The sequence below is a fragment of the Gallinula chloropus genome (genome assembly GCF_964237585.1).
Source record: "Gallinula chloropus genome assembly, chromosome: 14".
Classification (NCBI taxonomy): Eukaryota; Metazoa; Chordata; class Aves; order Gruiformes; family Rallidae; genus Gallinula; species Gallinula chloropus.
In genome coordinates, this window is record NC_140099.1 from 5287664 (window position 1) to 5311936 (window position 24273).

Consider the following 24273-nt stretch of genomic DNA (forward strand, 5'->3'; position numbering starts at 1 on the left):
ACCTGATCCTGCCCCATTGAATTTGCTGGCAAGAGTCTCACCAGCTTTTGTGTAGAGGAGTGACCAAATTTTTCCCCCTCAGGATGTTGGTACCCAGCAGGTGGCTCAATTGTCAACTTTTCCATAATGCAGCATTAAACAAAGTGTCTGCAGAGGTGGAGAGGGGACAGAGTCACAAGATGGCCTATCAAGATTACAGCTTTTGGCTGGTTTTGATAGCTTTGTTATTTGTTTTCCTCATTTAAGGAAAATTTTGAACATTAAAGGTCAAAATAATCTGAAATTTGGCGGCAGAAATATTTTATTGCTTTACAGAGCAGAGAGCTTTGAATCTCTCTCTAGGTAGTTTTCTCAAATCTTATTGATGAGTATGAGTGAAAGCCATGGGGTTTGTGCTCAGTAGAGTTGTTACACCTAAATTGTTTTAATTTTGGCAATCCCTTGCCCATCCTATCCTTCTGTGTTGGGACAAAACCAGTCACCACAGCCCCTCTTTGAAAGGAAGGGATGGAAGTTGCTCTGGAGGTTTCTGTATTGGGACCACTGAAGCCCTTGTCACTGTGGGCTTGAATTCCTTTATGGCAGGTTGAAGCATTCATTGCTTGGCAGTCCTGTCACCATTTTGCCCTTGTCTAACACAGAAATACTTAGAGCAGAAGAATCTGAGCCAGATTGTTAAAGCACGTAATAGTGGTCTGTTACTGCAGGCATAAAAATAATAATAAAATTAATTGCATGGTTTGTCCTCTTCAGAAACCCCAAACTGGAATCTAATTACTTACTGGTGAGACATTTTCATGGTCAAGGTGAAACAAGGAAAGAAACAGAAGCAAGGAAGGCTATGAAGGCATTGGTAATACAGGAAAAAATAGGAGGGACAGCCCTCGCTTGCCAGCAGCCCTGAGAGGGGGTGATGCTTTGAAACGTGGTGGCAGAGACACGGGAACTAATGAGGGGAATGAAAGCAGGATGAGTTCTGAGTGATGGATGAGGGCAGGGAAATGTGATGGCAGAGAGGCTTCCTTCCAGTGAAATAAATACAAAGGAGGGCTGATAAGGAAGGGGATCACACCTCTGATGTCTTTGACCTTCAGTGATCCTTACATGCTTGTGAAAATAAATATTTAACAATCTTCTTAAAGCTTGTTTAAAAAAGGAAATGATTGGGTTGGAGCTCTGCTTAATTCAGAAGTTTATCTCTGCATCTGAATTTTGGTGCTTATGTCAGCAAAACCAGCCTTACAACTGGGTGGTGTTTTAACGTGCTGGGAGCTCGTGTATTGCAAACACCAGCTAACTGAAAAACAGTGTGGTACAGCTGGTCATTGTGTAGCACATTCTTGCTTCTGTCAGAGGATATGCTGGATGTGGTGTGGGATGTGGAGGAGACGCTTCCCCTTCCTTCCCTGCACGCCCACCCCCTATAAGAAAAGACATAAAAGAGAAGGAAAAAAAAAAAGGGGGTGGGGAATGAGAGAAAATGTGTTACCTGATAGATTTTTAATATAGATCCTGGTAGCAAACACGATCAAATATGGTTGATTTGTTTGATCCAGTCATGGAAAAATATTCCTGGTTGTAGCCATCACTCATGTTTTCTGCCTTTTAATACATTTAGAAGTCAATTAGAAAATTAAATGCTTTCCTTCATTAAAATAATTTTGAAGATTGTGTATTTGCATTTTAATGCAGTAAGAATGATGTCTTGGAAGACAAATTCATATTATTAAATAGTTTAATTAAGATAGTAATGCAAAATAGGGTGAATAAAAGCCAGTGCGTTGAGACCTATAAGCATTTACTGTGGTTTCTATCTGCAAATATTATTTTAGACTGAGGTCTTCTAAAACTGTGTCCACTTTCATCATATTCTTAAGCCTCGTGCAGCGTTTTTGTTTTCACTTTTGATGTTGGAAGAACAAAGTGAAGGAACATCAGTGAGACAATATCACCTTTCCAAGCTGTTTTGGAAAAACGGGATTCATTCTCATACCTGCCCTGCCCTTGTATCTTGAGAATGGTCTTGATAATGTCTTCTGACATCCTAATGAAGTATAAACCTTTTAAAAATTGGTTAAAGTACTTCTCAAGAGCTGTCTGTCTTCCTCAGATGTTTGTCAGTAGGATTTTGTTTGTGTGACATAGTCTTCATATATAAAACTTCATACTCAGAATGCTTCTCAATGAAAGGTTTTCCATGTTTTGTAACCTCTCCACTGTTAGCCTGAGTTCATGGCAAGTCTGTGTCCTTCCTTGAAGGCAAAAGAAAACGCCTCCTAAGTTTAACTGCCAGGCTGGCTCAGTATTGTTCTAAGTATGAATGATGTAATACTCAATCACACAGTGGTATGTCTGCTATTTTCCCCACTTTGAGAGAAAAAATAATCTTCCCCTCTTATCCCATTTCAGCAGTTTGGGTAAATAGCAGCCTTAAATGAGACCCAACACAACCAAAATCTTGATTTCTTCCAGAGCTCTGCTTTTGAAGCCAAATTTTCCCTGTGCTTTATTTTGACTTGCTAATTGGAAATAAGATGTTGAAGATAACGTGTTCTTTGAAGCTTGTGTATTTTGTATTTTATTTAGATTTAATCCTTTAAATGTCTGACAATAAAATATAACTTGCAGAGCTCTCATCTTTAGATCAGCTGTAAGTGAATCATTTAAGTTTTCAACATCCTTCCAGTTTGGGAGAAACACAGTAGTCTCGGTGATGTTTTGACTGCATGTGTTAGTAAAGTGCTATGAAATTTGCTATCAGTATTTTTAAATGGAGATACATAACTGTTTCTTCAAGGAAAGGAACAGCTTGTCTGCCAAGAGTAAACTCTTAATCTTGTGCCTCGACAGGGAGACGAAATCAAAGTCCTCTTTGGATTCCTTTTATATTGGTAAGCAGGGAGGAATGGTGAATAATATGTTTATGTTATATGAACTACCCATGATGGAAAACAAATTTTGAAAGAGGGGATGTGTAGAGATTGAAAAATGTCCTTTTAGTTTGGACAAAAAGTTGTATGCCTAACTTAAATGCTGTGATCATTTTAATATGAAAAGTGTGCAGCAAAAATATGTATTCAGGAACGTGCCATGTACAAACTGAAATGTGGAAGCCTTTGCTGCATGAAAACCAGAACTCCAAACATTGCCTCTGTCTTATTGTCAGGAGAATTTCTCACTTTATCTGTTTTACAGTATCTTCCCTGCTATAATTGGTCCTCTTAACTTTTTACTGTGCTTGTAGAAAGCCTTTTGGCCTTGCAGTTTGAGGGGGAAGAAAGTTGTTCCTGTCACTCCAGGTACTGGAATGCGTGGCACAGTTCTAGGACAAAGAGCTGGTGTTTCAGGTTAGACTGCAGAAAACTTGAGTGCTACCTGAACTCGCTAGTTTCTGAGAAAGCACCATGGTGCCCTTGCTCTGCAAGGATTTTGTCCCCTTTTAGCTAACTTGCATTAAAAATTCTTTCTTTTCCCCCTCCCTAATGAAGCCATGGCTTCAGAGTAATGAAGTTCTGCCTGTTCGTCTCCACAGGCTGGGAGATTGTAGGTGCTTTCCTGTGACTTTTTCCTGTTGGGCAAAAGAGCTGGGCTGTCTGAATTGAGAGTATTTCTTTTGAAATTTGTCATTGAAATCACAAGTGGGCCATCTTTGACCTCCAGGGAGATGAGGAAAGAAATGTTACAATAATTGTAAGTCATTACTGAAGAAGTCTTCTTTTAAAGAAACATCTGGAGGCTTCAGCTGCCGCGTCTCAGTTGGTACCTGAAATCAGAGAACGCTCCATGCTGTACTTGTCTGCAGTTGAAAGTTTGTTTTTCCCACGTGAGTTGTGTTACCTCCTGCAGATTTTAAGTTGAATTTTCTTTTCTATGTGACAATTTCTGGTCCTTAAAGGATCAGTCATTCTAGAGAATGCAACGGATGGACTACATCTGTGCTGCTGTCTCTGAGGGAATCCCAAATCGCTGCATTCTTGTCACATCTGGAGGACCCAGTTCATTGCCAATAATTATTTCCAGCACATATTCAGATTATAGTTTTTCAGTTAAAAAAAATTTGTCAATGTTCACTTTTGATATTTATTATCTTCCACATAGAATCTAAGCTTTTACTGTGACAGAGGAAAGCATCTCAAGTATTGGTTGCTGCTGTACTCATTCCCTCAGCTTTTGGACTGGTGGATTCAGTGTCTCAGCTGTTTCTCATAGTCATTCAGTGATGAAAGGAGAGATGTCCTGTTTTTTTTCTGATAATGTTGGGAGCCCTCCCAACAGGGCTGTAAACTGGTCACTTTCCTCTTGTTGCAACTGGAGAAGTTGGGAGCACAATCGGGAGCCAAGAATGTTGGCTGAGAGGTTGTATCTAGAATGAGGACCACATTTTAAAAAAAAAGAAGCTGGGGGGAAAAAAAAAGTAGCTTGATGAGTTTCATTGCAACAACCTTTCCGGCTGACAGGCTCGAGGATGAGAGGAAAGAGAATACAGAGCATACAGTGCATTTTCCAACAGCTCTCCAGCAGTCAGAGGTGGTGTGGTACATACAGGCAACTGTCTGTGTCGACAATATATCTGAAGGTGATGAAATCCAGAGGGAACAATCCAGAAAGCCTGTGCCCTATGTAGGATTGTAGAATCATCTAGATTAGACAGGACCTCTGGAAGTCATCTCTCCAATACCTTGTTCATGCCCTCAGTAGATTGCTGAAGCCCTGCTTGGGTTGAGCGTTGTTTGTCTCTAGCAATGTAGGTGTCATGCTCTCTCTGCCCCCCCTATTGCAGTGGTTTACCACCTTCCTGACAGACACTTTCTTTTTTCCTAATAGCTAATCAGATTTTCTCTTGCTGCAACTTGTATCTGTTGTCTTGTGTTCTGTCTGTGTGTCTGAAAAGAATTTGGCTCTGTGTTCTCCAATACCTCCCTCAGCAGGTAGTTAAGATAGCAGTAGATCTCCCCTAAAGCATTCCCTTCTCTGGGCTGAGCAAGCTCTCACAGCTTTTCCTTGTGTATCACATGCTCCAGTCCCTCAGCCATGTCAGTGGCCCTCCACTGAAGGCACTACAGAGTGCTGAAGTTGTCCTTAAGAACCCATACCTGACCGTGGCAACCTCCTAAGTGCTGAAGAGAGGGGAACAACCACTTTCCCTCAACTGCTGCCCTCACTTTTGCTACTAAAACTCAGCACGTGTTTGGAGCGTGCTGCTGACTCCTGCTCAACCTGTCCATGGTGACCTCCAGCTCCTTTTGTGGAAGCTGTTCCTTAGCTTGCCCCATACTGAAGCAAAGGGTTGTTCTGTCTCAGGTGTAAGACTTTTCAAGAAGTTCAAAGACAGATGCAGCGCCTGTCAGCCCGGTTCTCCAGCTTGTGAAGATGCCTCTGAAAGGCAGCCCCACCTTCTGATGTACTGACATCTCCAGCTTGTTGTCATCTGCATACTTGCCTAGGTGCCTTCTACCTTGCTGCACCATTTCTAATCGAGACAGTTGCCCCCGAGGGATCCCTGTAGTACCTGTCTGCTGGTTGGACTTTGTACTATCAATCACAGCCCTTCAAACTTGGCAGTCCAGCCAATTCTATGCTTACCTTCTAGGCCAGCTAGCCAAACCATGATGTCTCAACAATTTGGTTTTAAGAACACAGTGGCAGACCATGTCTTCAGCTTTGCCAAAGTCACAGTATGCAGCATCCACTGCAGTGCCAGTTTCTCCTGAGCTGGTGGTGGTTAGGGATGGGGAAATGGGTGGGTAGGTGATGCATTGTCAGGGGTGCAGCTGAACTGTCTTCCCACTCAGCAGATCTGGCACTCTGTACAGAGAATTTCTGTTAGCTCAGCATCCAGAGTGATCTGTCTTCTGATGGGCAACAAGTGCTCATCAGTTTTTATTTTTTAATAGTATAATTATTTCTTAGGCCTGGTGACCCAAGCCTCTTCCTGACTTGCAGAAAGCCCAGCTTTGCTTCTGTAAGAAGCATTAAAAATTAAGAGGGTAGTCAAAGCCAAACCTTGCCTGTTCTCCTTTGGAAGCTGCTGTTGCTGTGCAGTCTGAAACGTGAGAATTGTGGGGCCAGGAGAAGAGCAAACAGGTGGAAGCTTTTGAAGGTGTTTGGCCAGGCTTTGAGAAGGTGTATACCTACTTCAGCTTCTTTCAGGTTATTTTTGTGTGTTTGTTTATTACTTATGAATATAATGACCTAGTATGTAAAGAGTTCTGGCTGCAGTACTGGAACTCCAGTGTGCTCACTCCTATATGAGGGTCCTGGTGATGGAAGCGTAGAATTTATAGCCTTTTATGGAGAAAGGTCAGTATTGCAATCCCCATCTTCTAGCTGGAGAAACTGAGGCATAGAAGTGAGACAACATGACTTGCTCATCAGGGCAGGGATATGATATAGATATGTGAGTGTCCCATGTGGCCATGTACCTCCTACAACACTATGCTGCTTCCCACAATGTAGGAACCCTGTTCTGCATATTACTCCCCCATTAGATTTTGGTAGGACTCTGAAACATGCTTTTCCAAGTATACTGGCTAAAACACTTGGAATTCTATAGTTAAAATTGTGAGGAAGAGCAAGTTCTGCTGGCTCACTAGCGCTGGTCTTGTACTGAGCTTGTTACCAGAATCCTGGGCTGAATTTGTAACTCTCAGCAGTGGGGGGAAAAAAAGTTATCATTTTTCTTGAAAGCTTTGCAAATATGACACAATCAGTGAGCAGCTGTAAACATGAGACCCACAATAGCATTCTTGGTTGCTGTTTGGAGCAGAGCTGTATTTTAGGAGCTTGCCATCAGCACGCTGTAGAATGTTATTTGAAATTACACTGCTTGGTTACAATAAAACTACCGCATGACTGTGTGAAAGAAGTCTAAGGAGATCTTTCCCAGCATATCACTGGCAGTTTTTATTTTCCCAGAGGCAGATGATATGTACATCATTACTGATTTATTTTTTTCCTCTCTAGTGAAGGATTCCAGCAGCTGAGATAAGTTTACAGCTTCTTAAAAACTGATAATGAAAGAGCCGTCTCTGTGCTGTGAGAGACGAGATAAGTGCTTGCCATTGCTACAGCATTCAAAAGAAGATAATACAGGGATAAAAGTTTAAAATGACACTTCAGGAAAATATTCCTCGTTTTCCATCTTGATTAAAACCATTTAATGAAGGTTGTTAACTTCTAAGAACGTGAGAAATGCCATTTGCAAGTCAATTAATTTTCAGTGTGTTCGCTAACTGATGCTGTGCAACATTGTCTTGCAGTGCTTGGGGAGTTCGTGCTTAAGTGAAGTAAATATTGACAGTAGTGCCAACAGAATTGCACTATCCGTGACAAGCAGAGCATTGCAGCAGACTGCTTGTTGAGTTTGCAGCAGGATATTGGGGTGTGTGATCTGGTGCCTTCTTACCCTCCTCTCTCCGCTCACTCCTTGCCTCAATCAAAGGTTTTCCTTTTGCTCCTCTGTTAAGCTGAATAACCAGTAAGTAGGCACTTGGCACTTGCTGTATCTTTTTTGACACTGAGAGCTGATATTTGTAGTTATGAAGTGATTTTAGACTAAATCGGTGCAGAATCAAATTAAATATTAAACTGAATAAAAAAATTTGCAGTTGTTAGAGGAGCTTCTTGGCTATCTGTTTTGGGTAATAGAGGCATGAAAATTAGGACTGGCATACTTGAAAGGAGGGACTGAGTCTGTGATACAGATTGATTGAATCTGTGATATGCATTGTATCTTTATCACGAGGAGCTCAGTATGTCTCTTAGCTTTTAAACCCTCTTTACATGTTTTGGACAAGGGGACAAATTTCTATGTTGACTTGCACATCATAAACCCACTAGTTAGATCAGAATGTTGCATCAATTATGGATTCACAGACTGGGTTGGGTTGGAAGGGACCTCAAAGCCCACCTAGTCCCACCCCCTGCCATGTGCAGGGACACCCTCCACTAGCCCAGGCTGCCCAAAGCCCCATCCAACCTGGCCTTGATCACTGCCAGGGAGGGGCCATGTAAGACAGGGTGTAGCTTGGGCCTCTCAAAGGCAGGGAGAGGGTCTGAAAAATCATTGTTGATTTATAAAATTAGTTACGTACTGGGAGATTATATCTGAAATCCACTTGAAAGCCTGTTTCTCTGATCCTTTGGAGAGACTTGGGAACCCCAGAGTCAAAACCTGTATTATAATAGTAAGATAATCAGAAGATTTCAGAGCATTTTACCAGGGAAAGGGAAACTGTTGTCTTCATTATAAAAACCTGATAAAGAAGGATTAAATGGTTTTTTGTGGGACAGTGGCAAAAGTTGAAACAGAAACTCAGAGTCCTGAGGGACAGGCTAGAGTCCCTCGGGCTATGCGTTTCTTGGGAAAAACTGATCCCAAAAGGGGAGTGTTTCTTTCCCAGCCTTTCATGTAGATAAAATACAAAGTGTATCAAATGCTCCCTAGTGTATTTTCCCTGCTTAGTAGATTACTGTCATGATTGAACTCTCTGGAAAGTTAGTTGCCTTAAAATCTCAGATATGTTGTCTCTTCCATGTGGTGTAAACTCCTCTCCCCACCTGCTGTAACGTACTTGTTCAAGGACAGAACTTAATCTTTTCCTTGGGGCAACTTTCAAAATACATTTGGTTTTAAGTTTTAAATCCAGTGTATTATGTCACTGAAGGGGAATGTGTCAAGTTGAAAATTGTATCAATTTCAAAGTATGATGCATCCCTTGTTTCTCGCCCTGAAAGGTATTTAAAATTGGTATTGGATGCTTTTAAAGTTAGAAAAGCTACTGTGGTTCTTTTAGTTCTTCTTGAGCCCTGTTCTCTTCGGCTCTCAGGAAATAAAGGTAACTTCTTAGCTTGCAGATGACAGGTTAAGGTAATCTCTGCTTTGTGCATTGCTGTGAAGTAGAACTGCAGCTGTGGTTGCATATCTTGTCTTGTCTGCAGGTTGGTACATTCAGATGTGCTAACTCAGTTGCTTCTGTCTGTTACAGTATCCCAGGATACCTGGATAACTGCCCTGGGGAGGTGATGTGAGTTTTCTACTCCCCTACTGCTAAATTAATCTCTCTCAAACACTCCTACAGTGGTACCCTAAAGCACAGCCCATGCAAGAGGCATTGTTCTGTATTTACTGAAACGCTTTATTAGTAACACATTTGGGATCAGCTATTTCTGAAATCTTTTTTATATTTAGTGTAGGTGTTGTGGGTTGAGGATTTTTCAACCCGCCTATGTGGCACATCAGTTTAGCTCCATGTTTTCCTATTTATTTTGTTGAAAAACACCAAACCAGACTGAGGAGTTCAGTAAGTGTAAGGTGTGTTGTCCTGACTTCCAAGCGCTGCTGATAAACTAGTCCTAAGCGCCCAGTTTCCAGCTCTGTGCTGTGTTTCAGTTCTGTAACAGAGAGAGATGATGGGGAAGGGACCCTGAGTTACTGCAGTGCCTTTAATTAAACTTGTTTTGATTACTATGAGAATAGTAACAATGTTTGGTAGCGTTTGTGACAGTGTTGCTCAGTCCATGTCCTAGGAGAGAGTGAGCTGGACCGATGAAGCCATTACACCAGGTGTTTTCTCAGGGACTGCTGTAGGTGTGAGGGAGGGTGGGAGTGTATAGAGCTCTTCCTCTTGCTGAGGTAAGGCTTTCTGATCCACAGGAATACACCACTGGGGAAAGGTTTCTGGATGCAAGGGCTTCCCTTGGTCTGTGGCGGTAAGAACCCATTCGGTTCAAGTAGCAAGAGAGGTTTCTATACAGGTATGTGCCTACAGGTGTCTGATATGGAAAGGTTTATTCTGTCGTTGTGTTACATGCCTTACACAGATGGGAGGCTCTTAAAGGCCTCTGAGAATGGGAAATGTAACACATCTAATTGTTGTACTTCCCACCAGAGCCCATCCAGGAGTCAGCAGCATCAGAATGGCACTGGTTTACCTTTAAGATACTATTTAATGCCCGTGCATGGGTAAGTCAGGTTCACTGATACCGTCAGGAAAACAGTGTCTGAGTTTCTGTGCAAACTCTGCCCCGTCCCAGTGCAGCAGCTGCAGCTCTCCTGTCTCAGCAAGGGTCTGCTGAGATAATTCTTCAAGGAGTGCTTAATACCAGTGCATGAGATGTGGTATGAGCATGAAAGCAAAGATGTAACGCTTGGCTTCTAGCATGGAAAATGGAAAACACTCGGTATCTACAGAACTTGGGTTTGTTCTGCTGTAATGGAGCACTGTAACGCTGCTTTTTGAAAACTATAGCTGGGTGTTTCCTGGGGCTGAACCAGAGCAGTACTGCCATGATCCTGCGCTCAGGAACTGCCTATGTACTTAAAACAAGGAAGGTGTTACCAGTTTTATAAGGTTTTTCTTTATAGTAAAGCAGTTATTCTGCAGGCTTTTGCTTCTTATTTGTTTTAAGGTTTCCCTTTCAGATACAGTAGGTCTTTGTATTTTGGAGCGAGCTGGGGAAAGCTCTGCAAACACTGTTACTTTAAATAGAAATTTGAGAAGGTGGGATGGGTGACTGAGAGATTGTCTCAGGCTCTAGGTTTGATGAATGCTTTAAGGCTGTGTGAGCTGGCACAGCTTCAGGAAGAAGTCCTCTTGCTTTGCCCTTGCCTGCTCCATCCTCCCCCAATCCATCCCTCTCTATCAGCCCAGGTGTTTGTCCAGTTGCTGTGAAATGGGGAGCTAATCCAGCTGAAAATGGGAGGAGCAGGGAGAGAAAAGCAAAAAGCATTTATTTTGGTCACTTCTCTAGGCTGTTTGCTCACAAAGAGCAGCTCAGGGACAGGGGTGGTGATGGGCCAGAATCAAGCAACTTTGGGGTAGGAGACTGAGATTATTCTGTTCATTCATGTTAGTGCCTGGTAGACCATAGCTCTAACTTTAATTTTTTCTTCTTTCCAAACTCTTCCATTTGGAGTCTTCTGAAAAGCAGTGTCAGGTTCATGACAATCCTGGTTTTCCTTTGCAACCTCTGAGCAGGCAAGGATTTCTCTCTGCCTTTAGTTCCTGACACCTCTCTGTCCCTGCCAGCTCTTCACATTTCCAGCCGTGTGTGCTGCTGCTGTGCTGAATACCTGGTTGTCATCTCAGAATAATAATTCTTCTAAATTGCCATCTCTGAATTCTGTGAAACTTTTCTTACATGGTAGGTGCAAGAGTCATAACCCTTACAGACTCTGGATACAGGGGGAAGAGAACTGAACTCCTTTATGGTTCCCTAAATCTTTACTATTGGCGTCCTCCTTCCCATCTTTTTTTTTATGTCCGCTTTGTTATCCAGTGGGCATTCTGTGCAGGTTCTTGAGCTGTGAGATTTCATACCTGCTTATCTGTTTGACCTCTTTTTGGACAGAGGATGGTTTCTGCAGTGATTTTTAATGTTTACTCATGTGTCTTTTTCCCTTACAGCTTGAGCTTTGCTCCTTTCCTGGTGCCTCTCTCCCATTCTTGTCTGCCAGTCCCGCTCTTCTAAGTTCTTCCTTAAACCTTGCTTCTCCTAGCAACCTCTCTTGTTTTCCCTCACCAGCCCTTGTTCAATTTACTGTTCAGGGGACGGGGTCTCTCTTTCTTGTTTGGAGACTTCTTGTTGTTTGAATATAGCCAACTGTTATTTATACATGGTCACATCATGCAGGTTGAAGATTAACCTCGTGTTTCTCAAAACTTTTAAATTAATATTTACATTTTCATTCTATGTCTAAATTTTCTTTTCCCAAAGTAAAAGTACTAAATAGATTATCTTTCAGTAGCTTAGTACAGATATTCTTTGTGTATTTTATCCATCTGATACCCTGAATAATTGCAAGTTGATGGTACAAGCATTTTAGGACAAGAAATCATTATTTTTGTTGTGTTGTGCTCTCTTATAAATTTACATGTGACCATGTAAATACTTTGCAGTATCCCTCAAAGCTGTTTTTTTACTTGAAGTCAGTAACACTAGGAATACAGCCTAGCCCAAATCCTTTGAAGATCACATTCTCTAAGGGCAGCATTTTCAGAAGTGCTGAAGGCTTGCTGCAAATTCAGCTAGCCTGGCGTGCTTTTGAAAATGTTTCTCTAGCTGGAAATGGCTCTGAAGACAATCATTAAGAAAAGCTACAGCATTAATTTAGTAAAGACTGAACTGTCTGTGCACTGGGGAGTCTGAAGGTCGGTGTAACTTGTAGGCTGCATTGGATCCATCCAGTCTAACTGTCCGTGGCGTCAGCGGCCCAGTTGGCTGAGACTTTGTCTTGTCATTGGAGATAGAACTGGTATCAGAGGCTAATTTGGATCTCAGGTGAGACAGAAAGCTACACTTCTAACCCTTTCACTTAGCACTGTGAGATGAAGCTGGCTGCATGCAGCCCGAAATACCCATCTTCCTTTTTTGATCATCTGCCCAGGTGGTTGTACGATGCTGAATTAGTTCTGCTAACTTGCTAAATGCTGTTTCTTTATGATGAAGATGGAGGTGGAGCATATGCTGAAAGGCACCTGCCAGAGAAACATCCTGATTTACCTGGGGAAGGAGCACGGTGCTGCTTTTTGTCCTTTGAGTTGGGAATTTTAGAATACAGAGTACAGCAAAGCCCAGTTTGATGAAATACAGATGTGCAGCTGTGTGCAAAGAAGAAGAAAAACCCTGTAGACCAAAAATACAACTCTTAATGCTCATGCATTAATCTGCACATAAATACAGGTATAGGTTCTTGTGAAAATGGCATTTGTGCTCGCTGCTTTGAATTGTTACATGCTGCTTCTATTTGTATGCTCGGGTGTAGCCTGTGCTGTGTGGACTTCTTCACACAGATAAAATTGCAAATTTAAGGAACTTTGGAAATTGGCTCTGTAGGAATTCAGCCTCAAAGCAGAGTTTTTATTAGAGTTATCAGAAACGAGTTTTCTACAGAATTGGTTTGGGTTATTATTTTCTAATCGTTTTAGTTCGGTGTCATTGGGAAGAGAAATGTTTACTTTAAACAATTAGTGCTGTCAGTCAGTTTTAATTAATTGCTAATTAAAATGGTGAAAGCTTGTAAAGCAGTAGAGAGATAATCGTGGTAAGCCATAATCAGAAATCACTTGGTGTGTGAAAATATGGAAAGGGAACTTTGTGAATTGGGTGTTGAACTGAAAGGTGAAAAACTGGGTTCAGGGGCAGCCAAATGCTGCCACTAGTTTTTTCACCCTGGTATCACTTCAATTCTACGTCCACTCTTGCTTTGGTCTTATCTCTATGTGTTTGTTATTATAAGTGCTTCTGGGAACATCCTATCTCTCGTGTAGCTTATGCAGAACCCTAAGACTGAGATGGAAAGTGTTGTGTTTCATTTGGAGCTTTGAGAAAAATTTGCATTAATATTCAGAAACTGGTTTTGCTTTTCAGTCAGATTTTCTCTTAAGCTTTGCTTTTTTGTTTCCAGCCAGCCGAATTGCTCCTGTTGAGTACAGAACATCCTTTATCTTTAAATATTTTATATACTTAATGGATCTGGTTTTAGTTTTTGTTAGAAACAGAAAGCAATTTAGCTTCAACTGAAAAAAGGTGATGCTTCATTAGTGGATAGCACAGCTCTTAAGGATGTCAGATTTCTGCTGAGTGGCCAGCAGTCCTAATTCCTTGGTGTTAGTCTTCTGTCTGTGGTATGGCTGATTCTGTGGTAAGATGGTAGAAATAAGTAAAAAAAAGTTCTGAGGAAAATAACTAAAATACTTAAACTAACTAAAATAAATACTAGACTCTTGTCTTCTCCCTGCAGTATTTATGTGCTTGTATCTCCCAGATATTACGTGCTATGTCGTGGAATATTTCTGACATGGTAAACTTGAAATAATCTATTTGAAGGCTTCCTGATTACTGTAGATTGCCAGACACCAAAATAAAGTTGCTTTTTAATTTATTGTTTTAGGGGAGGGAATGACTTTATTGTAAATGACAGTTGTTATTTTAAAAGCATCTTCCACAATTTAGTCCTGCATCTCTATATATAACTTTGGGAAATGGCAGTTTTGCCTCCTGCGAAATGTCAATATTGAAAACCAGGGGGATTTTGCTGCATATTAGTACTTCAGGATTACTGGGATATGTAAAATTTAGGTCCCTCTGAAGGAGAAGTGCGTGCTTGTTTTGGCATTTTGGGTTTTAGGTTTCCGGTACTATTCATTTCATGAACTTTTGTTTTCTCTGGTGCTGAGAATGAGGTCATTATTGCTGTGATTCATGGTGCACTCACATTATCCACAGATTACTAGATTATAAAGGCAGAAAGGCAGTGTTCTGGCTGCTTGGTCTGACCTCTTGCATCACATTGGTCAAAGGATTCTCTTGAATTAAACCTTTAAAATGAGCCTGTAGACTAATCTCATTTTGATGTAAGAGTTTCTAGTGATGGACAGTCCATTGCAGAAATTAGCTTGAAGTACAAAGAGCAACAGAAATGCAGTTGAAGTGTGTTAACACTTTTTCCTTTATTCTTTTTTTAATTGTGTGCATTTATAAACCAAGTCCCCTCATGTTTATGTCTTGTTATTTTTGTATGTGTATATCTACAATATTATTTGCCTTCTATCCCTTTGAGAACTTTTCCATGTGCCAGTGGTCTCTGTATATAAAAATATTGTTTTCTTTTAGCCTCAAAGAAAACATTTATTCCCTGATTGTATAATTTTTGAATACATATTAGGTATTATCTGCTGTTTTCAGCTGTTGTATGTTCTCCTCAACTGTTCCAACTCTGAAAAGGAGTTTGAAAACAACTGCCTGTTTTTACAACTACTTCCTGCTGATAATTGTGCTCAGTGTATTCACGGTGAAGGCCAACCCGTTGCTACTGCATGACTCAAATTTCCCCTTTGCTTTTGCTTTGCCGTAGCAGTTACGCATCTAATCGGGGCGAGAGATTGCTGGAGGCTACCTTAAATGAAATCCAGAAATGCCACATTTTTACTGTGACCTTTGCTTACAATTTCACTGGACACTTGAACTAACTTCTCTAAGGAACAAAGCAACTGTGTGTTAAAGCATCTATAGTTTAGCTCTGAGTTGCCTCAGAGTTGCCTGAATCCTGCAAGTGAATTTCCCAGCTGCTTAGCTCTAATCTCTGGTCGTTGGAAACGCGTGCAGTTCTTACTCTCTGTTTATTCTTACTTGGACAAAAAAGTGGTTGGGTGCTGGGTTTTTTTTTTTTTCATACAGTAATAAAACCTGAGCACCTATAATGTGTTAAAAAGTTTAGGTCTTCCACAGAGGTGTTCTTAACAGTTTGAGGAGGATGAAGAATGCTTTGGTGTACAGATTTCACTGCTGTAACTGAAATACCTAGGGCAGAAAAGTGTCTCTCTGCCTTGCCCAAGATAACAGAATCATAGAATTGTAGGAGTTGGAAGGGACCTCAAGAGATCGAGTCCAACCCCCAAAGATCTGTGTTAGCACCTGACGCTGGTGCTGTCCTGACTCCTCCTGTCCCCAGGGTCAGCACACAGACTCCAGGACCACTCTGGTGCTCACTTTGGTGCCTCCGTAACCTGTGAGCCACTTTTCTTTTGGTGGTGGATTTTTATTATTTTTATATATGAGTGGTGGGTTTTTCCCTAAATTGTGATGAAATCTATCAGATATGAGTGATGACTTCAGTTTATCTCAGTGGTGAGGGTATCTCAGGGTGGGCGCAGAGCAACCAGATGCTTCAAGTCAGTAATGAGCCAGGAACATTTTCAGACCAAGGATATTTCTCAAGCATAAAATCGGTGTAATGATTTCTTCCTAGATCTGTTTGATGAGCTGACAATTATTATGGTCCCCTGGTAGCTCTGCTGTTAAAGTCTTTCCATTTTCTCCTTTCTCACTACTTTAACCAAAAAGTTGCATTGCATTCAGTATTCCCCCATGTAGATTTCTCAGCTGCATTTTTAACATGCTGTATTTTTAACACGTTGCTTTGGTTAGCAATTTTCTTATTGTGCTATACTTTAAGATTAATATCTCCTATAATATTATCTATAATGATTTATTATTTTTTTCAGAGACATGCTGAGTTTTCAGCTAATTAAATAACCAGCTATACTGTGCTTTTAATGCTAAAATTAACTTTCACCAAACAATATTAACATAATGCATTGAATTTTGTAACAACTTTGGAGTACTAAATTCATACAATTTCAAATGCAAAATAAGGATAGAAATGCTCAAGGATAAAAAAAATGTTAGCGAGGAAAATGTTTATGTATAAAACTGATTACATTATCTGAATTATTCTCCTTCCATGGCTAATAATATTTAGGAGAAGCGTGTAGTGTATTATTCTGGCATACTTCAAGAGGGGAATATATGCTACTGCTTGCATTATCACAATGTACCAAACTCTACTAACATCCCTGTATTTTGTTTCAATACTGGATTTCTTAACACAGTGCTATGTACACAAATGTGCCCCTGTACGTGTTTCCTTTGCCTGCCTCTTTCCTCTCACACTTCACTTTGACACTCCTTGTGATGGTAAAACCTGAACCCTTTTACAAGGTGTAAGCCACACCTGAGGAGCTGATAAGGAGATTAGCATGTGTTCATTACTTTGATAGCAGTCAGAGGGCTACCTTTGCACCTTAAGCTTAGTGGCGCTCGCTTTTTTCCTTTTTAGATACGGTTAAGACAATGTATTGTTAAGTGAGTGTAACTTCAGTAAAATCCAATGGAATCTTGCAGTGCTTTTGGCTTGGTTTTAGCTATAATGGGTTCCAAGGGTGCCTGTAATGAGTAGTAGACAGTGACCTACTACTTTTGCAGCAGCGTAAGATATGGTAGGAGTGAAATCTCAATGGTAACAGCTGGTTTTCATGGTCAGAGAAGAGAATAGCTAAAGTGGCTTTTGCTTCCCAGCTCCTTGGCAGGACCTCATAGAAGCCAAAAGAAACTGCTGCAGTTTTCTTTGTTTGCTCTTCCATGTTTTTCTGGGATCTTAGGTTCCTGCAGTGGCACAGCAGTCTGATATTTTACATTCATAAATTAAGTGTAGTGAGAGCGAGTAGGCCATCTTGCTGCCTTACTGTTCATTCTTTGTTGTGTTTGGGTGCCTCAGGCAGCAGTACATGGTGAGTTTGGGAGTCACAGAATGGTTTGGGTTGGAAGGGACCACAAAGCTCATCTAGTCCCACTCCCCTGCCATGGGCAGGGACACCCTTCACTAGCCCAGGCTGCCCAAGGGCATCCAGCCTGGCCTTGAACACTGCCAGGGATCCAGGGGCAGCCTGTGCCAGGGCCTCACTGCCCTCACAGGGAAGAAGTTCTTTCCTGATGTCTAATCTAAATCTCTCCTCCTTCAGCTTAAGGCTAGTCACCCTTGTCCTGTCACTCTCTGCCCTTGCAACCAGTCCCTCTCCAGCTTTCCTGTAGCCCCTTCAGGTACTGGAAGGCCACTATAAGGTCTCCCCAGAGCCTTCTCTTCTCCAAGCTGAACAAGCCCAACTCTCTCAGCCTGTCTTCATGGGAGAGGTGCTCCAGCCCCCTTGTTCTTTGAGACCATAACTTGTGCAGTAAAAGCAGTGGCAGCTGGCAGGGTGTTTTGGGGGGGTTGAAGGATTAGCTGGGTGCTGGCTGTTAGCAGAAGTGATGCATCCAAATAGCTATTCTGTATTTGGTTTCTGTGACTGTTACACCTGGGTTTATTTCTTCCTTTTTTGGGGTTGCGAACGAATTAAGAAACACTGTGACATTCAACAAGCATATATATTCCTTGACTTCTTCACAGATATGTTACTTGACCTCAGTGACCTTCTTCAGGTATTGTATCTTTTTTTTTTTGAAACTTCTTTTATAATGTTAATGTTTAATATTAATTGAAAGATGTCAGCATTGGCTCTTTTAATTTCTCTCTAAAAAATCAGAATTGGAAAATCACTGGGTTTGTAAATCTGAGTAAATGTTCAGTAAAATGCTTTTAATGCTGCAAATAATGTAGCAAGAGTTAGCATGACTCTTTCATTGGGATGCAGAGTGACCACAGTGGCACAGGGTCAGATGTTACCCATTTTTAGAACAGCAGTTGTTGAAGACGGAAATTACTTTTTTGGTAGGTAATACTGTGTAAATGTATTAGGTTTTTTTATAAAAGGTATTTTGAGAGAAATAAGAACTTGCTCTGTATGTGGAAATAGAGAGTTCTGTTGACATATGCTTGTCTTGCCCTCATTCTCCATGTTACAACTGTTTTACATACAATGTGAGTAGGTTAGTTGCATCTATTTTTGTCCTCCCAGCTGTCTTGGTAAATGGCATCCCTCTGAAGACTATTTATTGCTTGTAGCAATCTGCTGGAATTGCAATAATCAAATGAATCTTTACTTCTTAACATTAGTAACTTTTTTCTAAACTCTTATTGAATTATTTTGATTGCCTATAACAAATTACTGCATGTGTAGAATTGGAGGTTTATTTCCTTTTAAACACAAGTGATTTTTCATGGTGACTGTTATGAAATAGAATGATTGTAGTAACCTGAAGACTAGTCTCCAATGTGAAGGAGAGGAAGAGAAAGGTATTGTATCTGTGAAAGTGTTTGGTCTATTTTCTTTTTTTTTTTAAAAAAAAGCATTGTCAGGAGGAACAGACAAGAAAGACTGAATTATTTGTCTTTTCTACTCTGGACATTCCAGCCAGAAAAGGTGTTGAGGTGGGGCATATGAGTACCAAACTGTTACAGGGGTAACTGGAGAGATGGGAGGGAGACAAATAGATTGGTAATAGGGAAACAACCGTGAGAAGAGGAAAAATGGGAAGTTTCAATATCATGATCTGTATTTAACTGTGTGATGGCTTCTGATGTGCTCTACTTTATAGCTTTTTTTAAGGTAAATCTAGGCAAACAGGAATTTTCAGTGTTACTGGTAACTGTAACTAGCCAGGAAGTCCTGCTAAAGAATATACAAATGGGCTTTTCAGGTCCTAGCTTGATTTCTCCCCCACACTGAGTTTTTCTTTAAAAAACAAACAAAAAACCAACAAAGAAATGGAAAACCCAAAGCAAAACAAAATTAAAAAAAAAAAAACCTGTGGCAAATATGGTAACACATTTATGGCCCAAGCAGAAAACTTCAGTACATTCTATTTTAGATCAATTTTTGCCCACAGATTGCGTGTCTAAAAAAGAAAAACAATTAGTTCATTAGATTGTACTATATTACCTTCAGGTGCCTCTTTGTTTGTTTGTTTGTTTTTTTCAAGGACAGCTCTCCCATCTTGAAGTTGGAATGTAAATGTGATTAAAGAAAAAGAAGTGTTGTTAGAAGTAGTGGTGGTGGCAGTATGTATTTCCAAAAAACATTTAACTTGTCCAGACTCATCTGTACAAAATATGTCACACTGGTCCAGGTAATCTGTGTTCTTGGGAAAATGAGAAAGGTTTCCATTTTATTTCAGAGAAAAAAAATCACATCTGAAAGTATAAAAAATGGTGCTACTCCTGACCTTCACCAGCTCTTGCTTAGATGCTAATAGCAAATTTTGAGATTCTTCTTCAGAATTTCCTACTCGATGCAGCTCGGTTGCTGTGGGAGGTGAAGTGACCCACAGGGCTGCTAATCATCTGACCACAGGAAATTTTTGAGGAAAGGCACCAAATGAAACATCCTTATGGAGTGTCTTCAGGGAGGTTACTGACAGAATTACAGAACTCCTTGAAATAGGTTGCAGTGTGTTTGAAGAGAGGGGAAGCCATAACAACCTTTCATGCATCGCTTCGTCTAGAAGCACAACAAAAAGTAAGCTTTGTAGCTCCAGCTACCAGCAAAAAAGAGAAGTTAAAGCATGTGGGGAAAGGCCACCTGTTGTTTCCTTTTGCCATCTTGCAGCTGGAAGCAATATTAGCTGGGCCATTCTGCATCCCACTCAAGGCATCCTCCACATCAGTGACCTTCAACCAGTGTCTTGCAAGCACAGGGAAAGCCAACACCCTCTGTAGCTCACAACGTAAGAAAGGTGGCAGCTAGGAGTAATGCAAAGAAGATTTGAATCTGCTGCTACCTGCAACTCAGTATTTGTTTAATGACCAGTTGTATTTGTGTTCTTTCTCTCTTGTTGGTCTGCTTAGCCTCTTAGGCTCTGGTCTGTATTTGTCCTGTGTCTCTTCCTGCCTTTATTGAGTTGTTTTGGGATTTGGTCGCCCATTCTCCATATGAAAAATTAAAAAGCCATCCCCTATACTGTAATATACTTTATTGTTAAGTTTTAGCTGCATAATGCTATTCTAGAGCAGACTAATTCTAATGGGACTTTAAGAAGTCAACCAGTTTTTCATCTTATGCTGATGACAGAGATGTGGGAGTTTGTCTTGTTCCACTGAGGAACGTTTCATAATAATTGTTGGAATTTCAGAATTGCTGTCATCTTTAAAAAGCCAAAATGTCCTTTTTTTTTTTTTTAAATTTTATTTTATTATTGGAAAGGCAGTTTCTTTGTTGTTTTTTTCCCCCATTTTACCTTTGGGTGAATGATGTCCTATGCCTTGGAAGCTTCCTGTTGAAAGTGTCATCAGATTCATCATGCCTCTGGTACGTTTAGACTTTAAAGCACTATCTGAAATGAACTGAAAATGTCTAGACCACTCCTACAAAGTGAGGCTCCTTCCTTCTGCAGAGCAGAGCCATGCTGCGTGTTGATTGAGTTGGAAGGGTGATCGGTCCCTGAGAGGGAAAGTACGTGCTCATATTTTCAGAGAGTGCATTTTACTTGCAAATACAATCTTTAGAGAGGTCTGTAATCAGGCCTTTTGTTTGCTTTTTTATTAGTCCAATCTAAGCAACAGGCCTTGCTTGTTTAGGAGAGTTGCAAAGCTTGTCTAGCCTTGGCCCAACTTTTGAACAGTTTAGGTTTGCTCATCTGTTTCAGAGCACCTCATTCCTTCCACCTGGAGAATGGGTTGTCTGAAGTTTTGATCTCAGCAGGGTGAAATGCTGCCTTTCCATCCTGGGAAATAGCAGTTTCTTTTTCAGCCTCCTGTAATCTCCAGTGTCATGGTCTTTGCAATGTGATCATAAAAGACTTTGGGAAGAGGTGTTGGCAGTGCTTTGATCTCCACTTTCAGCCTAGTAGAAAATAATTTTTAGTGTGCCTTGTCCTGCTGTTAAATAAGGCTGGTGCTTGCTGAAAAGATGTTAGAGCCAGGCTCTTCACAGGAGCACGCAGCAGGAGGATTAGCAGCAACGGACATAATTAATTAGAATGAGATGTTTTGACTTGATATCGAGAAAAGGTTTTTCACCATGAGTAAGACAAGTGTTGAAACACGTTGCTCAGCACAGTTTGGAAGTTTCTGTCCATTAGGGTTTTCAAGATGCTGAGCAACGTGGCCTGTTCCTGTAGCTGACCCTGCTTTGAGCAGGAGGTTGGGCTGGAGACCTGCTGAGATCCATTCCAGCCTGAACTACACTATGGGTCTAGATAAGGGAAGAGGATGCACAAGAAGTAAAAATCGGTAACTAGTACTTGCTTGGTCTAGTACTCCTTCAGTCTCTCTTCCACCTCAAAACATGACGCTCACCTCCTATTTGTTTATCTTCATCTAGTCAAGTAACAGTACTTCCTTGTCCAGAAGGATTTCTGTTGCGAGTTATTTTTGGGTGCTTGTTGGTTTTATTAATTTCTTCTAAAGGCAGCATCGGCCTCCCTGATTCCTCTATGCTTGTGGCAGATGATTCTTTGATTTGCTTGCGTAGATGGTATGATAATGGTTTACTGTACTGCTATGGTGTTGGAGGAAGAATGCTAGGACTGCTGCATACGTGATTAGGAAAAGTAGACTCTCTTTTTGGAGTCCCCAGACTGAAGGTAATGCTTAAAAGCATAGCATGAGAGGAAGCTTCTTAATTTTGATTTTCATCTCTCTTTGAACTGCACTCGGTTTGGTGTGTATTTGTAGTTTTGTATATTCTGAAGTGAAATGTAATCTTCTGGTTGCAAAGTGGATCCAAAAAATAAGAAGTTTCATTTTATTTTACGGAGGAGGGTAAAATGGAATTTTTTTTTTAAAGACTGGACTTGCTTCAGTTTTTAATAACCTTTGTTCATTTAAAGTTATTAACATGTTGACTGCATTTGCCTTTATTGCCCCTATGCAAATTGCTATGTTGATTGAGTTAATTTAAACAACCTGGTTGGGACCTTCAGGCATTACTATACTAGAAATGTTAATGATGAATCAAATAACCACAGGTGCCTCTTTCCCCAGCAACAGACACTCTCCTTAAAAACTCATTTGCTTTTCATGCTTGCTTAATTATTTAGGCAAGCAGCCATGGATGTTTCACAGTGCAAATTCTCATTGCGTTCCAACTGCCCGGTCTTTGTCTTTCTAAAAGACAGAAGATGTTAACCACTGTCACCATTTGTAATGTTTTTCTAGAATCCCACACCATGGTCTTGAAAGGCCTTTTTGGAAATTGCTTATAGTGAAAGAGTATTGATTTATAAATTTACCTAAATTAATGGCCAAGCAAAAACACTCATCCAGTGATTGCAGCTTCATGTTTTGCTACTGTCCAGAAGGTGAAGTGTCCTAGTAACTGTGTGAATGGGAGATTCCCTGTTTCCCAAGGAGAGTTTAAAATTCTGGAAGAATATTCAAGTTTTCATCTTACTGATGAACAGCTGAATTCCTGTGTTACTGGAAACAAGTTCTAAAAGTATATGTGAACACATTGGGCATGATGTGAAAGCAAGAGGAAGTTATGAAAGGGTAAGAGTCCCTGTGGAAGTGTCCCTTTGAAATCAGCATCTGATGACTGACAGATGTGAAATGAAAAGATCGTGTCTCCAAAAATTACTGTGAATGTCAAAGAATAGAACAAGTAGAAAGATCTTTCTGTAAAGATGTAACCAAATAATAGGAAGCCATTCCTTCTCCAGATGCCCCTTTAAACTAAAATAGTGTTCTGTAACAAGAACCCAAATTAACTACAGGTAAGGGGCAACATCTTAGACAGTATGAAGTTTTCCTGTCGAAACTTTAGGTTAAAACCAAGGGGGTTTTGCAGTGACCACATACTTCTAGTCTGAAAGATGTCTTTCTCCCTTTTTTTTTTTTTAAATGAAGTTTTTCTTACAAAAAAAAAAAAAAAAACAAAGAACCCACAAAAAAACCCCAGAACCACAACAGCTTGGTGGAAGTCCTGTATGTTTGTAAACTTACTCTATTAAATGTGAATTGAGCATAAAATAATGTGGTAGAAATTATCAGGGTATGAAAATATTTTTAAATATTGGTTGGTTGACATCACTCTTGTGTTGGGCGCTGATGCTCAAGTGATTGCATCAAGTTTAGGAGATTTGAATATCTGCAAATATGCAAATAAAGAATGAAGTGTTATGAAAGTCTATAAAACAATTGTTTGACAATTTTGATGAGGGAGGGTTTGGGGAAATAACTGTTTTTCAGTATGACCCTTTGAAATTAAAAAGGTGGAAGAGAGACTGAAGTTGATGTGATAAATTTAAAGCTGCGCCAATTCAAGTTTAAGCTGGAGACATCCTTTAGAAGGGCATTTTTGTTTATTCACCATTCTGAGGACTCATATAAAATGAGGTTTTATGAATGCAAATGTCATATGATTCTAAATTTGGAGTGTTAAGCTTTTGATGGATTGGAGTATATGAATTTTTATAAGAAGTTCTTAATGAAGAAAGAACTAGAAATTAAAGTAGGCCTCTAAATTAATTCTCTTAATTTTCTAAGCTTAATGGAGTGCAAAAAACCCATACAAATTATGAGAGTAAAGAAAGACTGTCTATATGCATATCTTATATCTCATCTGTCACGGGATGTGTTAATAGTTGAAATTAGTGACAGTGGCATAAAATTTTAGTGAAAGGGCCGCCTTCCACTAAACCCACAAGTACTTAAATATCATGTTTCGAGAGTGTAGTGCCGTTACAGGTTTCTGGGTGAGCTTTATGCCACCTTTAATTTCCCATTTATGAGAAACGAACCTGCCCAAACCTGAGAAGCGTATTGTTTGAGCGGGCCTGAAGTCTCTCTTCCTACTGATTCGTTAGGAAGACTGGAAGTGATGTAATATTCCTGATTCTTGTGACATTATCTTGGCATTAAAAACATGGGAGCTTCAAGAGGGAAACAATATAGAGTGTGTAATCCTCTGTATTTCATGCTTTCTTTCTAAATTAGTAGAAACCAGAAACTGCAAAGAAAATGTAGTTGTGATCAGAAGAAATTCCCTGATGTACCATTTCAATTTGAATTTATTATTTTCTGTAAATACACTGTCTACACCTTGAAGTTGGTCA

The 24273-nt window shown here is 40.3% G+C and overlaps 1 protein-coding gene across 1 annotated transcript in view; it reads left to right on the top strand.

Moving 5' to 3' along the window:
* BRF1 (BRF1 general transcription factor IIIB subunit) overlaps window positions 1–24273 on the top strand; it is a gene marked incomplete at its 5' end in the record, with an annotated part of 169369 nt that overhangs the window by 49416 nt on the left and 95680 nt on the right. The window contains one exon of the mRNA XM_084270529.1: window positions 17729–17760. Coding sequence (XP_084126655.1) covers window positions 17729–17760 — 32 coding nt within the window. The remainder of the gene's footprint in view (window positions 1–17728; window positions 17761–24273) is intronic.